A 16,685-nucleotide genomic window follows, 5' to 3' on the forward strand; every position below is an offset into this window, starting at 1 on the left:
CAAGAGCAATGCATAGTGGCAGAAACCTTATAATCCATATCAGACGGCCTAAGTAGGCCTCACTGGATGGTGAACTGTTGGGGGACTGTTGAACTTGCAGCCTTTTGACCACTAAGGAAGTTTACCTAAGAGATTACCTTGGTAGGTGTCAATACATGAATGTTTGTTACATTGTAATGGACTATAAGACATTGTTACACAAAACAAGACAACTACATGTAGCTCACACACACAACATTGTCAATACTCCAGTGTGGTCTGCTTTGTGTAGCTGATCATTTAAAAACAGTTCATAACAATGCATATTTTTGCATTCCTCCTTAACTTCACCTGACAGCTATACACAGCCTTCTTTGTTATATGTCTGTACACCTGTCTCACCCTCAAGATCACAACTTGTTAGCCTATAGAAGATAAAAAAAGGCTGCAGATTCTGAATATGAACAATTCTTACATCATCTCAGTCAAAAGATTGATGTCCTAAAAGAACATGTGGTTGCTTTAATTGATGTTCTGCATTCATGACTTAACAGATTCTGCATTTAAAACAACTGTTACAATTCATCATGGGTTTTTTATTCAGTAATTATGTTATTTACACAGTATACATTTGGCAGGTACTACATACAACTCAAATATCAGCTGAGCCTGTAATGTCACAGTCTCAACAAAGAAAAATATTGAGATCCAAACAGAAAACCGTAAACAGCATGTTCCATGTTCTGAATTCAGTAGAAATGGTTGATTGGACAGCAGTAAGCATGTGTGTGTGTGTGTGTGTGTGTGTGTGTGTGAGGCCAGTCTGTGGTAAGGCAAGGCCTGTCTCCTCGTATCTCTCTCTTTCCTTCACATCTCTTACTCCAGAGACTTTGCAAACTCTGCATAGTCTATGTAGCCATCATTGTTTTTGTCATCGTCTCGCAGAACGTCATCAATAAGGCTGATTAAGTCCTCCTCCTTCATTGGCTGACTGTCCTCTCCTCGTTCCTGGTAAGTGGACATGTTAAGAGGTCAAAGGTCAACATGAGTGTCAGGCCCAAATGCTCACTAATCCTGTTTACAAAAGCATACAAAGAATCCTGAAAGCCAATAATGTAGACACAATATGTTAGTTACTTAGACGGAATTAAATATTTCTAGAGGATTTCACCAACAAGAACAACAAACTTTTATTGTTCTCAGATGTTCTCTGTATGTATCAGATACATACCGTATAGTATGTAGTGTAGTATAAATAGTTTTGACTGAGGATGTTTTTTATGATACAGTTAGTAACTGTGACACTTCTCGAGGAGGGCCATACCTCCTTGTGCACGTGTGTGATGGCAGTGGCCAGCTCCAGCCCGTCCAGCAGGTTGTTGCCATCGTAGTCGTGCATCTTAAAGTAGTGCAGCTGCAGCTCCTGGGGAGACATGTCCGCCTCCGGCTTGTCAATCACCCCCTCCAGGTGCTCCATGATGTGACTGGCATAGAAATGTGTACAGAGTTAAAGTACAAATGAGTCACATTTTCGGTCTCTGTTTTGCCTCCTTTGTGTTACTCTCTGTGAGGAGGGAGTGTTGTAATGCCACTCTCCTTTCTAGGGCTTTGTATTCCACTAAACCTTTTGAGTCGATGTTTAGTGTTGGTACGCTGAGTTGAACTGTAACTATATCACATAACCGTAAATCACACAGAAAAGCACCCCACCCAACTCCTCCTCCAGCAGCTGACCACAGTCGTCTCAGAGGGAGATCTGCATTGTTCCAGGTAGACGCCCTCGAGAGCCACCTGAGATGACACCACGCCAACCAAGGCAGTGCCTGGCTTTGGTTCAAATTGGACAAAGTGGCCTAGAAGTGGCACAGGGATGGATCCATTCCAAGGTAGCCTACTATCTGGCTTGTAAAATTGAAGGACCCTTTAATGACCAAATCTGAGGTCAGAAATAAAAAAAGATTTGGAGGTAAATGATTCCACCTGGACCATGCCCTACATGACAAAATGGCAAACTATGTATAGAATTAAAAAAAATTCACTGAGAGCAGCTGGAACATCTTTCTGTTGCAATGTTGCTGAGTGGATCATAAACAGCCCCAGCAATGAAGAAAAGTGATTGATAATGACTGACTGACTATTATTGTGTTACATGCTTCAAATGTAAAGCACTTTGAGCTGCATTCTGTGTATGAAAGGTGCTATACAAATAAAGCTTATTATATTATTATTATTATTCTGCCAATCAGCTTTTACCACGATGGAGAGACTGTCTATTAGGTGGAGACAACTGTCTATCAGGTCACAGAGGATCACTGTGTGGCAGTTTAGAGTTCATGGGCCTGAGAACTATATCAGATTTGCCAAATGATCAACGTTCAAGTACCCTTACCCTCATACACAGGACAAATAAGCTGCTCAGTATATTTTTATACTTCTTTATAATTCATATTTCTCAATTGTAGATTTTCTATGTTGTTATAACACTGAGTCCAGATACTTTTTGGACTTAATTTTGAACACACCTTAATAGAAAAAGAAAAAAACATATTATGTTGTGGTTGGTTTGACATTCGAACTTTAACTATAGTAGGCTATCCATAAAATTGGAACATAAATAGGTCTATAAGTCAACATGACACATATCATGGTTCGATCTTTTTGCAATAAAGTAGCTGTTGCTGCATTTTAACGATAGGAAACTCACTCTTTGTCCTGGACCATATTCTTGTCCAAGCGTATAATGGGTGGGTGGCTATCCTGATCACCCCCCTGTGACTCTCCATGATCGGCTCCATGGGAATGGACCGTTGGTAGGCAGAGGGCAGATAGAAATAAAAGGGTCCAAATTAACGTTACCCCGTTTGCGCCCCTTCCTAATGTCATTGTCCCCGCGGGCTGTGGAAAGCTGGAAAGAACAATCAGCAAAGTCTTGAGCGATGTGCAAATGTTTGCTTAACTAAAGCTGACATCTGGAGCTGACACAATATTTGCAGTTCATTACTAGTCACAGACTGCACATTGACATTAAGCGGGGATATATGCGTATGTACACAGAACTGAACTAAAGATAACTTATGCTTCCATTTAACCAGCCTACAGTTATGGCCAAAATGCTGCTGCCACCGCCGTATGGTGATGCTACAAACCATTGATTCCAAACCCTGAGTTACGCAACAAAAGTTTAATAGTTTGACACCACATAGCCTACAGCATACGTATGGCTATAAATATTAAATATAGGCCCACAGAACTCCATATATTAGGACTTTGCATACAGATTTTACATTTGTCATAGGCCTACGAAGTGGGAGATGGCAGGCTAAATTCTGCAAACATTAGGCACTCACTGGCTTACCCAGAAACTGATACTATGTAGTCACTACTCACCTTATGGGGATGAAGTATAAAGGCTTGAAGCAACGCCAACCTTGCCTCACTATAATTCAGAATTAGGATTTGTTCTAGATTTTAACAATACACCTAACATCGCCTTCAATAAATCCTTTACCTGTTTCGGCTACACTTCTCTTGGACCGAGTCGCTTGCCGTAGTTCGCCTTAACCTCATGGACACGACAGCTAAATTGTGATTGGATGTTCAGTCTGCGTCAGTTCAGTGTGAAGTGGCTTTCTCAGTCACTAATCCACGTCCAACTATCCACTTTTCAAGAAGTGATGCATCACACAAATGCTACTGTTTGTTGACGGATTGAATGGTCAGCAAGCACAGGCCAAACTAATGGCTCACTTTCACCGGGAAAATGAGACTGCCAAAGCGATTTTCCGACGACTGGAGGTTCTGTTTGGTGTCACATAGCTAGAACCCTAGCCTAGATGGCTCGAGAATCCCATAGCTGGTTAGTTTGTTGTCAGCGCTTTGCGCTTAGTTGTACGTGATGTGGTGAAGAGCATTAGCTATCAGAGTTGTCACCCATTAGTTCAACCCAGTCATAGACTATGTTCTTGCACTTTGCAGTTAATTTATTCTGTATTTTTAAACAGCTGGCACAGAAATGTGTAATGGTAAAATAAACTAAGACAATTAACCTATGTCCTTTACATGAGTAGCCTATTCGGAAATGCAGAAACGGCACGTAGATTTGACTAGCCTACTGTATATCAGCGGTTCCGCATAGATACAAGTAGCTTACATAGATCAGTCGAGTAGCCTAACTGTAGCCTATGATTGTTTTCCGCGTGGAGGCGCTGTCAAAGCAAAGTAGGGGGAAAAGCAGCACAATCTGCGCTTTGGGCTGAACTTTTCTTGCCTGGCATCCACATATCTCATTGTTTGTATTTCCTAGGCTATCAATTATACCGTTCTGAAACATTTAGGGAAGTCGGTCAATCTCTTCAATGTAGCCTAATACTAGGCCTATGCCTACGCTAAAATAATGTGACAGGCTATTGAGCTTTCACCTATAGTACCCTAAAAGCCTAATACATAAATATAGGCATAGGGGTAGGCCTACCCGTGGGGAAAAAAACCCTAGTGACCAATTAGTTGAGTCTAAGCTCTGGTAATTGATCTAGTTAGATGGCTAACTGTCGATGAGGTCATCAGTTAATCCAGGACAATGCTTCCTTCCGTTTTTGAGTCATTCATTCAAGGAGTAAGGCTAGGATATATCGTTGTCAGGAAGGCAAACGTTATGAGTAACCCTAGAATAAAACTTAGAAAATAAGCTACTTAAAGCATACAATAAGAAAAATAAACATGTCACATTGACATTCTTGAATGCACGGACTACTGTCTCCACCAATCTTGAATGAAAATAAAATGACATTCTAAACATCAAATGTAAAGTATGGTCACTGATGCAGGATGTGAAATGGTTCTCTCTCTCTCTCTCTTTTGTGGTAGGCATAATATTTCTGGAAGCATAATAAATACATGTTCACAGAATTCACGCCACTGTTAATTCAGTATCAAATCAGAAAGAATCCAGGAAAATGGTTGCCATAGCCTACTCTCAGATTTTGCTCAAAGTTTGTCTACATAATGTAAAATATTTCCCCCATCAAAGTTTGTCTATATAATGTAAAATATATTTTTTAAATTGCAATGTTTTTCATGCATTTTTTTTCCACCCTTGATTTGTAATGCTTTGTTTTGGAGGCCATGTTTGGGCATTTATATCTTAAAAAGGATTATTCCTATCCTGTTAAAACTTTTCAGGATGGAAGACAAACTTGTTCTCAGAATGACTGGACCACTAAATGTTTGTAGCCTACTGCATGCTCATTGGTTTTATACAAGGCCCTAGATTTGGAACAAAGTGCAAAACTAGTGATATTGTGGGTATTGTAAACACTTTTTTTGTACCCACATGGCATCAATCAATAATTTTAAATGCATGTTTTGAGGTTGCTACAGCAAATGCACATAAAGATATTAAGGCAAAAATAAAAATGTTTGGTAATTTTCCGTAAGACTAAAATTGTATGTGGGGTATCTAGTAAGAACACGGATATCTACATTATGTTTAATTAATTTCATTCATACACTCACTTATTGACATATAGGGCTACTTCTGCTTTTGTCATTCTTGTTACTGAGGTAAAGCAATGATTTTAACACAACATTGCCATATTATTCACTTTATGCCTGTACATTAAGCTACTTCCACATAGATTTCCATGTGCCTGCCAGCTACCCCACATATCATTTCATTGACCCTTTACCTGTTTTGTTCTTAAAATCTTGTGGTCATTGTGGGGAACTCAAATATTGACACAACATTAACAAAAAGTAGGGTAGGCTATCTAAAGAAAAAAAATATTATTTGTACAAATCAGGGTTGTGCACAATTCGATTTGCAATTATGCTTCCTGTTTGCTACCTCAATTGAAATGCAAGTGAAATTCAAGAATTGAATTGGAATTTAAGAGCCAGTTTCAATTTAATTCTGGAATTTTGCACAAGCCTGATACAAATGGGTACAAAAAAGGCTACAACACTCTGAATGTAACTATTTTTGCCCCCTCGCCCCCATCTAGGGCCTTATAGAAAATCAATGGGTATGCCATACAAGTGTTTTGTCAAGACAGGGTTTGAACAGAAATATTTGAATATTTATGGGATTTTGAAACCCATTCAGGCTAGACAACGTTTGAACTAAATCTGAATCAGTGCAGCAACAACCTCATCTGATTTGACACTGTAATGCTAAATCACTGATCGAGTGTTGGAAGCTTGACACAAGTGTCCATCAATAGGAATCATTTCAGTCCCGATGTCCTGCAAATGTAGAATACTGGGACATTGCGCTCGCACATGCTCAGTTAAGTTAAATGTTTTCTTCCCCTTATCACTTCACAGTCCGCCGTGACTCCACTTGTGTCGGGAGAGTACGGCCAACGAGACATACCGGGGATGACCTCGCGAATATCTTTTTCGCAGTATCGACTAGAAGCCGAGATCGACAAATATCGGGCAGAATGTCAGTGGGATAAAATACCATCTATGGTGGAACAGCTGGCAGCAGCCCGCTTTCATGACGACGGTGAGTGAGCGCTCTGCCTACCTGTTGCATGGCTGGGGCGCCGCAGGGCGCTTTTACGCATTCCCAGGGAGACGGTTGTTCCGCCTGACTTGGACTTTGTACTCTTTTTTGGTAAAGTCATATGCTCCAGGGTGACTATTTTTGACCACGGAGAAGTGCTGAATAGAAACAGTTTCTGTTCACCATTGTTTTCTGCTGGAATCTTGGTAACAAGTTGTCACTGGAACTGGAAATTGGCCGGATAGGTTATGATTTTATTGGCTACTTAAATCTGTTTATATAGACACATGTCAGTTATAGCTCTTTAAGTACAAGACCATCCTGTGTTATTTCTCAGTTTACAATCTACACAGAACCCTATTCATTATGTGAACAGTGTCTTGTCAGTTGGCATGGGAAATTTGTATCTTTTATCAGTCACTTATTCATGTTTGTCCCCTGACAGTAAACAGCATAGGCAGACTTGACCCTCAGCTTGTCTGCAGCTTGTATTTGTTATTATGTCCATGACCAAAACTAACCAGTCATATGACCACTCAAGAGAGGCGAGTCCTAAGTTCACCTGTGTCCACACTCTTTTTTATTCTCTCTCTCTCTCTCTCTGTCACACACACACACTCAAACACACAATATTATTTCTTACTCATTCTCTCCTCCTCCCACCTCTGTCTCTCTTTCTGTCTCACAATGGGAGAGCCCAACTGCTGGGAGACTGAGCTTCACGCGATCCTAATGTGACCTCTGGGTTTCTCTTTACAGTAACGTGTTATAAGAGGAGTGAACAGAGGACAAGAGAATAGTTTTAGTAACTGAACGTGCCAAGGCAGATGGCATTTTGAAATTCTCGCTTTTGAGTAACTCCGTTTGCAAAACACTTATCCAGGCTTTGAATTGGGCACTCATTCAACAACAGCCATTTTGCCACGCACCAGATTCAACAGTGGTGCAGGGAGCTTGAGGCCAAGTATCAGTTCAGACATGCCTGTTAGGATGTTAGTTTTTAAGAGATTGAAAAATGTTTTTCACAAACATTGCAGTACTTCCTGGATCTAAGCCAGTGCATATTTCTAAAAGGATTGTGGATAAAAATGTCACATAAACAGAAGAGAAAATATCAGTGCTGTTAGGATGAAGGCTTAACATTTAGTCAGAGGTAGAGCTGCAGGCTGGTGTTTTGGCCAAAACTTCTGGACAGAAATCATTAAACAGGAAGTGTCCTTTCACAAATGTGTATACAAGACAGGAGCCTAGCAGGAGCCAAATGTTTAGTCATAGACAGCTAAATCATAACAGATGAAGAATTGTGGGAAATGTATTTCTAGATGTTCCCAGATGCCAACCTGAATGAACTATGGCTAAATCAGGAGTGTACCTGGCACTGATCTGCTATTCCAACCTACTGTATTTGAGGTTATTACCAGGGTTCTGGTACAGGAAGAGGAACTTGTCTGGCAGGGTTGCTGGTAGTAGTGGTCACTGGTGTCAACCACAGTAGCCATTTGTGAGTAGGGTGTGGTTGGCAGAGTATAGCCAGCCTATAGGGTAGGCTATATTTTATCAGACCCTGCTAGGGGGTAGATGGACATATGAACTGTGAAGCTCTTGAAGTACTTTTAAGCTTTATTCATGTTATTTTCCTTGATGTTGTGGTGCTTCTGCTGGTGGTGGATGGGTGGGGAGTATGTGTGTTTTCTATTTGTGCAAGGGCCTTGTGTGTGTATGTTTACATGTGTGTGTGTGTGTGTGTGTGTGTGTTTGTAGATGATTATGGCACACTGCTATTGGCTGAGAGCTTGCTGGAGGAGTGTCTCCTGGAGAACGTGGCGCTACTACGAAGCTCAGCCCCCTTGACCGACAACTCCCATCCTAAACTGGCCCGTGCCAAAGCACACCTCAACAGTGTCCTGAGCAGAGGGCATCTGGAGGTGTGTGTGTGTGTGTGTGTGTGTGTGTGTGTGTGTGTGTGTGTGTGTGTGTGTGTGTGTTGACATGGCTGCTCAGAGTAGAATTCACAATTTGTTTTACAGTTTTCAATACTACTTTACTAAAATACTACAATAGTACTTTCAAAGTACTTAACAAGAGGAAACAATTCTCAGAATTCAGTCCTTTGTATGAATATTGTCCTGTCACCATTGGCTATTCTAATAGTACATGCATGTGTGTGTGTGTCCACTTTTCTTCACCCAGCCAAAGTACTTTAATGAAGCCCTCCTCCTGATGGCCAAAGTGCACTATGCCCAGGGACGTTTCCGGGACTCCCAGGGCATGTGTGCCCGGACGGGCATTGATGAGCTGATGCGTGATGACCGCCCCCTCTACCAGCTGCGCCTTCTGGCCGAGGCCTTCGTCATCAAAGGTACCCTAGTCTCCACTGCTTCACTGGGCACATATATGGATTTATGCACACCAATTTATCGAAGATTAAACTTGTTTAGTACACATGTAGTGTGTGTGGTGTTGTCTTTATGTTGTGTTTATTTGGATTTTGTGAAGCTCCCATGAAGATACTTCATTGGGCCTGTGCAGGTTTTTTGCACTGATCATGATTTATATGTGCAATACCTCTGTGTGCTTGTGTAGATGGTACAGTACGATGCTGTGTGGAGGCCCATGTCCATTTTCTTTGTGGAGTTTGCTGAATGCTGATTGTGTGGGTGGGTCATTTTCCATAATGACAGATTAAGTGATTATAACTTAATAAGCAGAAATATAATAAGATATGTGAATTGTAGGGATGTATTCTGCAAACTGAGTATGACGGTAATTATTGTGTGTTTTGTAGAATAAAATGTCAGTTGGCTTTTAGCAGATGTAGATACAGTATAAGTCAGCCTCTTGCATTTCCTGAACAGGTGCATGTCTCGCTGCCCAGGTCACTTTGTTTACGCCTGGCCTTTTGTTATGTGGAGGTGATTGTGCTCACACAATGTCAGGCGGCATACAGGGAGTTTGTCCGTATCAGTATGGCTCTTTCTGTGATGTTTTGTTTGCTTCTATGAGACTCTCTCTCTCTCTCTCTCTCTCTGTCTCATTTTGTGTGTGTGTGTGTGTGCATTATGTTTGAATATGTGTGTGTCTTTGTGTGGCTGTTTCAGTGAGAGAGAAAGAGAGAGACTCTGAGACTCTGCATGAACTAGTTTTGCCAGTATATATTATATACTCATTATGCTCATGGTAATTTAAACCCATTGTATTAGTACATTCGTGATTAAACGTGCAAGCCATTGGTTGAAGCCAAATAACCAAGAGCCTTGATTTTCTACGACTCTGGTGTGAGAGGGATGCCTCAGGCAGAGTCATCCTGCATCTCTAGCAATCTCATGCCAGTGCTGTTGTGTAGATAGATAGATAGATACTTTATTGATCCCCAGGGGAAATTCAAGGTCTCAGCAGCATACAGACAACACAAACACATTCTTTAACAGCAGAAAGAGTAATTAAAGTATATAATATAAAAACACAACTAAGCAATAAGGACAGTAGAAGATAAAGAATATGCTAAATATACTAAAATACAAATTATACTAACACTTAATCTAAATCAATTCTAAAAACAGTATCCACATAGTGGTGATTAATCAATCAGAGGCGCTTGCAATGAGTGAGGCAGGGACTGAGCCTGTGATTCTCTGTGCATAGTAAGGTATGGTAAGGTGCTCTAAGGTGCTCTGTGTGAATGAATGAGTGTCATGGTGGTAGTGCAATGGTGATAGTAGTCATGGTGATAGTGCAAATGAGTAAGTCCAACAGTGCAACAAAAAAGGTATAAGTGTGGCCACAGTTCGGCTGTGGCATGGGGGGGGGGGGGGGGGGGGGGGGGGTTATGCATATGTGCTAATGTGCTAATATAGCACGCAAACAGTGAGGCATAAAGACAGTGGTAAAAGTGGCTAGTGGACAGACAGTATCCAAACATGGAGGGGGTGAAGAGGCAGACAGGCTAAGCAGAGAAGTCTATCTCTCCTCTTCCCTTAAGTAAGGCATTGAACAGTTCAATGGCCCTGGGGACAAATTACTTTCTCAGTCTGTCAGTTGTGCAAGGCAGTGAGCGAAGTGTAGATGCAAACAAATCAGTGTATAAATACAGTGCAGCGATTACTTCTGAAAGCCCACATGCCTGAGCATTGTGTTTTTTATAAGTGTTATTATAAGCACTACTAGAAGTTGTTTATTTTGCTTTTTACAACCTTTTTACTGTGTGTGTGAGTGTGTGGGCATGCGTGTGTATATGTGTATGTGTGTGTGTGTGTGTGTGTGTGTGTGTGTGTGTAGGCAAATGGGTGTGATTTTTTATGTTTGTATGTGTTTGTTTGCATTTGTATCTGTGTGTGGGCAAATAGGTGTGATTTTTTGTTTGTTTGCATTTGTATCTGTGTGTGTGCGCATGCATTGGTGCATGTAAACCTGCATGAGTTTGCTTGTATGTGTATATGTGTGTTGGCTCCAATTCTGTGATAGAATAAATGAAAGGTTATTCAGGGTATGAGGGTTTCTGAAACAAATATGACATCAGGGCCAGACTGAGGCACCTGCTAGTCTTCGGAGACTGGGCCCATGTTACCTCACCTAACTGAAGCTTCAGACAGCACAGAACAAACACAGTAGATACAAATAGCACTAATGATAGGAAACTGAAAAACAACATTGACCACAATGTGGCCTTTCCAAGAGCAGCCATTAGCTTTTCATTAAATAAATGGAGCTGGAGCCAAGGAACACAAAGTAGATCCTCTGGATTCCCTTTTGCTAGATAAATAGAAAACAGATCCTCTGGACTCTATGAAATGAATGCATGTGAAAGAGGGAATGTTAGACTGTTGGCTGTGTCCTTATTGGGACTTTCCAGCTTTAACCCAGGAGGATAGTTTTGCACCAGGCTGTTTTAGGGCAATTGCAGCTCAATAACTCTTACAGAGCAGGGCCGGAGATGTCTAGTGCACCTCTCTCTGTTTCTCTAACCTGGGTCAGTGTGCTGTAGGAAGCTCTCTACTACAAAACCACAAACAAATAAACATTCAAATTGTGATGCACATCCTGGGTGAACTATAGGACATTGGCTCTAGAAGTATTTACATTAGCGTTGGTGTGTTTGAGGGTACACTGAATTTTATAGTGTTTGTGTATGGGTGTTTATATTTGTCTCTGTGTCTGTTGACAGAGTAGAATCCACAATTTGTTTTCAATACTATAAGATTACTATCAGATTTCCATACTATAACATTAGGTTATTCAAAATACTTAACAACATAGGAAACAATTCTCAGAATCTAGTACTTTTATTAACCTGTCATCATTGGCTATTCTAATGGTATGCATGTGTGTGTGTCCACATGTCTTCACCCAGCCAAAGTACTTTAACAAAGCCCTCCTCCTGTGTGTGTGCATGTGTGTGTGTGTGTGTGTGTGTGTGTGTGTGTGTGTGTGTGTGTGTGTGTGTGCGCGCGTATGGCTCAGTCATGTGTATATTGATATGGTCTCTAAGGAACTCAAACAGACACACAGATTACCTTGTGCTCATCTCTCATGGGTGTGCCCAGTCTGCAGTGACTCACTCTAATTCAGTTCACTGACAGTCAGGATGTCAGAGTAAGATGTCCTCGCCCTCTCATTTACTAGTAAACCACTTCATCAAGCACTGTTTTAATACTTGCTGCAGGATGGAGACATGACACAAAGGAGAACAGATAGAACTGTAAGCTTATGAGGTTGAACCAAACATGTAATTGTCCCTATTTTATGATAAATGGTTTTATTCAGTCAGTGACCTCTTCACAATGTTGAGGAGTACGGTCACAAATATGTGATTAGAACGTTCACAGACAGAAAGTTCTACACTATGACAATTACCTTCAGGTATTTTTTTTTCCATTGACTGCTTTGGCAAGACTGTAAAATTTGCATTCATGCCAATAAAGCTTATTGAATTGAATTGAATTGAACTGACTAGAGCCAGGAAGAAGCATAGAATCACACTCCCTCCCTCCTTGATGAGAATACTTTAGTCAGTCATAGATAAACATATGTTCATGATGGAGTTGTGGTATGTGCTTAGGGTCAGTCTCCTACTGGAGAAGGAATCCTCTCATAGAGCGCCCCTCCGCTAAGGCAGATGATCTGGGGACAAGCCAGGGGCCACCTATGGATTATGTAAGGATACGGACACACACACACACACACACACACACACACACACACACACATACAGGACTATTTCTATGAGGGAGAGAAATAAATGTGCAGGCTTGGCTCCCTTGGCAGGTTGGCCTTGGTGTGTGTGTGTGTGTGTGTGTGTGTGTGTGTGTTTGTTTATGATGGACGCTGCTTAGCAGATGCCTCTGTTCATTAGATTAGTGTTGGACTGGAGTTCATCTCCTTCCTGTGACCCTATGGCCCTCTGTGTATTTATCTGGATATTAATAACGATCTTCCCATGCCAGAGATGTACCAGAGACCACACACACGCACATGGACACGCACGCACACACACACACACAGTGTGGGAGAGCAGAGGGAGAATGTGGATAAAAAATGTTTGATAAATAATTAGAATGCGTGAACATGTCCACTGTTTTTGACTCTCTGTCTCTCAGGGCTGTCTCTTGACCATCAGGCCATGTCTGCTGCGTCTCGTGTGCGTCTGTCAGAGAGAGACGAGGAGTGTCTCTCCTGCTACCTCAGAGCCTGTGACACAGCCCTGCTCTACTTACAGGAGCTGGACAAGGTGTGTGTGTGTGTGTGTGTGCGTGTGCCTGCATGTGCGTGTGCGTGTGTGAGAGTGCGTGAGAGTGTGTGTGCGTGCGTGTCTACTCAGAAAAATATATAGACAGGATGTCTGAGAAGTTCACACAGAGCCAATTCTCCCTATTAAGATGTAGCAGTATATTACTAGTGTGCCACTGTGTACTGTAACCTCTATATACACCCTCACATGTACGGCACTCAGTTTATAAACAACTTCTTACTCTGTAGATAGTCTGTGCACCAATGTCCATGAAGAGTCCAACCTAATAGAACAATTTTGAAAACTGGCTGAATTCTGCTCCATTTCAGCTGTGTTGCATAGGCCATGTGCTCTGCCTCCATGCGTGACGAAGCTCGTATTCCATCTCTGGAAACATTAGTCCCATTTGTTGGAGTGGTAGTGGCATATTCAAATACCGAATTCAAATCTGTGTATTGGGGGGGGGGTCATGTGTGTGTTGATTTGTTTATGTGCTGTGTGTGAATTTGTGTGTGTCTATACTTTGCAGACCGTGATGACCCCCAGCAGTAGAACAGCTAAGACCAGTGTGTCGTCCCCCCCTGTTGAGGTGGAGCCTGGGTATTTCCTACAGGCAGCTCTACAGAGTGCATACCTCTCACTGCTACACAAAGGGTGGGTGTGTTCTCTCATAAGCGCACACCCACACACACACAGATACACACACACACACAGATACACACACACACACACACATACTTACCCACATTAGAGCCCTGATTTCATTGACGTACATGGAACACTTATTTCATTACCAGGCAAAGTTATTTTGTCATTTGTTATGGTGCCTTCTTTGGGTGTGTTTGATTAAAAATGTGTCAGTTCCATGGAAAATTTTCTATGCAAGATGCGGTGTGCTAATTTTATAAAATGTTACACACAGCCACGTCTAATCTCTACCCAGATTAAATCTTAAATCTGGTCAATTCAGTGATTAAAGATGTCACAGAAATGCGTTCTGGAAATGTGCTCTTGCACAAATTAGAGTTTTTAATAATCATGAGAGCATTGATCACTCAGGAATTGAATTACAATTTATTGCTCTCAGAATGTTTGGCTGAAGGGATTGGTCATTTGAGTTTACACAGGCTATGTAGTTAGGCACAACTAAACCTCCATTTAGCCTCCATTCTAACATACATACGTGTAATCTCAAATGACCAAATTAACTTTGCCCAGTACATATCAAGCCTTCAACTACTGGGCATCACCACTCCTGGCCAGTGGGTGTCACTGTTCTTCAACACATGGGTTGATAGTGGCATAGCTGTAGAGGGCTAGAGTAGGGTGACTGGGTTTAGTGGCACCAGTCGCTGCTGGTTCAATGGGATCTGGGAAACTGATCTGGGACCTGCTGTAAGAGGATTTGAAGTGGCTCCTTTGTTATCTGTAACCAAACTCTAATGACAGGGAGAAAGTTTCCTCATTCACACCTTAGAAGAGTGTCATCAGTTGAGCAAAGCAATGAACTTTGCACTGTGTTCATGAATGTTGGTGTTTTAAACTGAGCACCTACAGATTAGGAAGTGTTAACTAGTAATAACTGTTCTAATAATTATCAATCATGAATATGAACTATTTCAATGAACAAATTAACTATTAGCTTATAATAATTGAATTCATTCCATTTACTGTTTACAGCAACTATGTGATTGTGTATGTGTAATGACTGTATGTGTCTGAGAGTGTAATTGAATTTGAATGTGTCTCTGTCCTTACCTGTCGTTCCCATCAGGCACCTGGCTCAGGGGACCCACCAGCTGCGGCGGGTGCTGAGAGTGGTGGAGTCACGCAATTCACAGAGTCTCCGCAAGGTGAGGGGTCAGAAGGTCAAGGTCAAAGGTGGAACAGTCATTGATCATTCATCCCCATTAAAATGTGATTATTTTGTGGTTTTGGGTATGGTCTTATATGGATTTGAAGATAGAGAAACCCTAAGCCATGCTCTTTGGAATGTTTAAAGAACAAATGGTTATGATCTGTGTTAATATTGGTTTCCTGTATGTATTCCTGTATGTATATGCTTCATATATGACTTAATTATAAACATTCCTGTTTATAGTGCTTTTCTGTATATGTTCTCTCTTTCTGTGTGTGTGTGTGTGTGTGTGTGTGTGTGTGTGTGTGTGTGTGTGTGTGTGTGTGTGTGTGTGTGTTGGTGTGTGTGTGTGTGTGTGTGTGTGTGTGTGTGTGTGTGTGTGTGTGTGTGTGTGTGTGTGTGTGTGTGTGTGTGTGTGTGTGTGTGTGTGTGTGTGCTGTAGGGAGTAGCGAAGAGGCTAGCAGAGGTGCTGCTGAGCTCTGTGAGTGAGGATGGCTACTGGAGCCCCATCACGCCCCCTCCCTCTGCCTGGCTCCACAAGGAGGGGACCAGTCAGTCTAAAGACATGATCTACCCAAGCCCCAGACCCCCCCAGAGATACAGCACCGACAGGCAAGACACACACACACACACACGCACACACAACACACACACGCACGCACACACACACGCACATACATACACACACATACATACACATGCGTGTGAACCCCTATGACAAATCCATGAGAGCCAGCCATTACAGATCTAAGCACCACTTGCTAATTCAATTTATTCTCATAATAGATTTTAGCAACATCAAGTGACACAAGCAGAAGGCATAAAGACAAAGAGAGAGCAAGAGACCAAGACAAGGACATTGAGACAGACAGACAGACAGACAGACAGAGAGAGACAGGAGAGAGACAGACAGACAGACAGACAGACAGACAGACAGAGAGAGAGAGACAGGAGAGAGACAGACAGACAGAGAGAGATAGAGAGAGAGTGTGTGAGAGAGAGAGAGAGATAGAGAGAGAGTGTGTGTGAGAGAGAGAGAGAGAGATAGAGAGAGCGAAGAAAGAGGCCCCACATGACAGGCAGACATGACTGACGTAGTGGGTAGAATATAAGAATAATACAGCAAAGCATAAAAATGCTTGTGTGCTTTTGGGTGTGTGCGAGTATATTTCTTTATGTGTGTATATGTGTGTGTGTGTCTCTTGGTGTAGCAGTGATAAGACACCTGAGAGTGTGTCGTCCTGTGACAACTCAGGCTTATATTACATGGAAACCAGAGATTCTGCAGGTTCTTCACACACACACACACACACACACACACACACACACACACACACACACACACACACACACACACTACCACAGCTGTGTGACGTCTCCGTGTGTGTTTCCCTGCAGCTCTTTCTGTCCTCAGGACGTGGTTGAGGAGGCTGTGCTGCTGTTGCTTATCACGGAATCCATGGTGAGAGAAACAGCTCTCGTTTGGCTTTTCTTTTTCTCTCTCTCTCTCTCTCTCCCTCTCTCCGACACTGCTCTTGCCAGTTTTCCATGTGCGCATGTCTGGTGCGCTCCATCTTGTGCGTTGTGCTGTCCCACTGTGTCTGTGTAGCCTTGTTGTC

The 16,685-nt window shown here is 42.0% G+C and overlaps 2 protein-coding genes across 6 annotated transcripts in view; one reads left to right on the top strand and one right to left on the bottom strand.

The window, feature by feature from the left end:
• Positions 1-554: 554 nt before the first annotated feature.
• On the bottom strand, positions 555-3,513 carry mcfd2 (multiple coagulation factor deficiency 2, ER cargo receptor complex subunit). Of its 2 annotated transcripts, XM_048270529.1 has the most exons (4): positions 3,367-3,513; positions 2,684-2,884; positions 1,304-1,463; positions 555-987 (listed from the first exon to the last, which is right to left on the bottom strand). In XM_048270529.1, the coding sequence occupies exons 2-4, from the start codon at positions 2,860-2,862 to the stop codon at positions 856-858; spliced, it is 471 nt and encodes a 156-aa protein (XP_048126486.1). In that variant the 5' UTR covers positions 2,863-2,884; positions 3,367-3,513; the 3' UTR covers positions 555-855. The 2 variants fall into 2 exon arrangements, with proteins under 2 accessions (XP_048126486.1, XP_048126487.1); XM_048270530.1 differs by lacking the exon at positions 2,684-2,884 and having other exon boundaries at positions 3,367-3,494.
• Positions 3,514-3,579: 66 nt separating this feature from the next.
• ttc7a (tetratricopeptide repeat domain 7A) overlaps positions 3,580-16,685 on the top strand; it is a 39,148-nt gene continuing 26,042 nt past the window's right edge. The window contains exons 1-9 of one of the 4 annotated variants that reach the window (XM_048270519.1): positions 3,580-3,774; positions 6,301-6,484; positions 8,246-8,409; positions 8,675-8,843; positions 13,078-13,208; positions 13,738-13,862; positions 14,983-15,061; positions 15,509-15,678; positions 16,465-16,528. In XM_048270519.1, the coding sequence (XP_048126476.1) occupies positions 3,667-3,774; positions 6,301-6,484; positions 8,246-8,409; positions 8,675-8,843; positions 13,078-13,208; positions 13,738-13,862; positions 14,983-15,061; positions 15,509-15,678; positions 16,465-16,528 (1,194 nt within the window). In that variant the 5' untranslated portion in view covers positions 3,580-3,666. Of the gene's footprint in view, positions 3,836-6,300; positions 6,485-8,245; positions 8,410-8,674; positions 8,844-9,067; positions 9,142-12,614; positions 12,635-13,077; positions 13,209-13,737; positions 13,863-14,982; positions 15,062-15,508; positions 15,679-16,464; positions 16,529-16,685 lie in introns of those variants that run through there. The other 3 variants (XM_048270520.1, XM_048270521.1, XM_048270522.1) reach the window with 3 other exon arrangements.

The sequence above is a fragment of the Alosa alosa genome, chromosome 18, assembly GCF_017589495.1.
Source record: "Alosa alosa isolate M-15738 ecotype Scorff River chromosome 18, AALO_Geno_1.1, whole genome shotgun sequence".
In the NCBI taxonomy this organism is placed as follows: Eukaryota; Metazoa; Chordata; class Actinopteri; order Clupeiformes; family Clupeidae; genus Alosa; species Alosa alosa.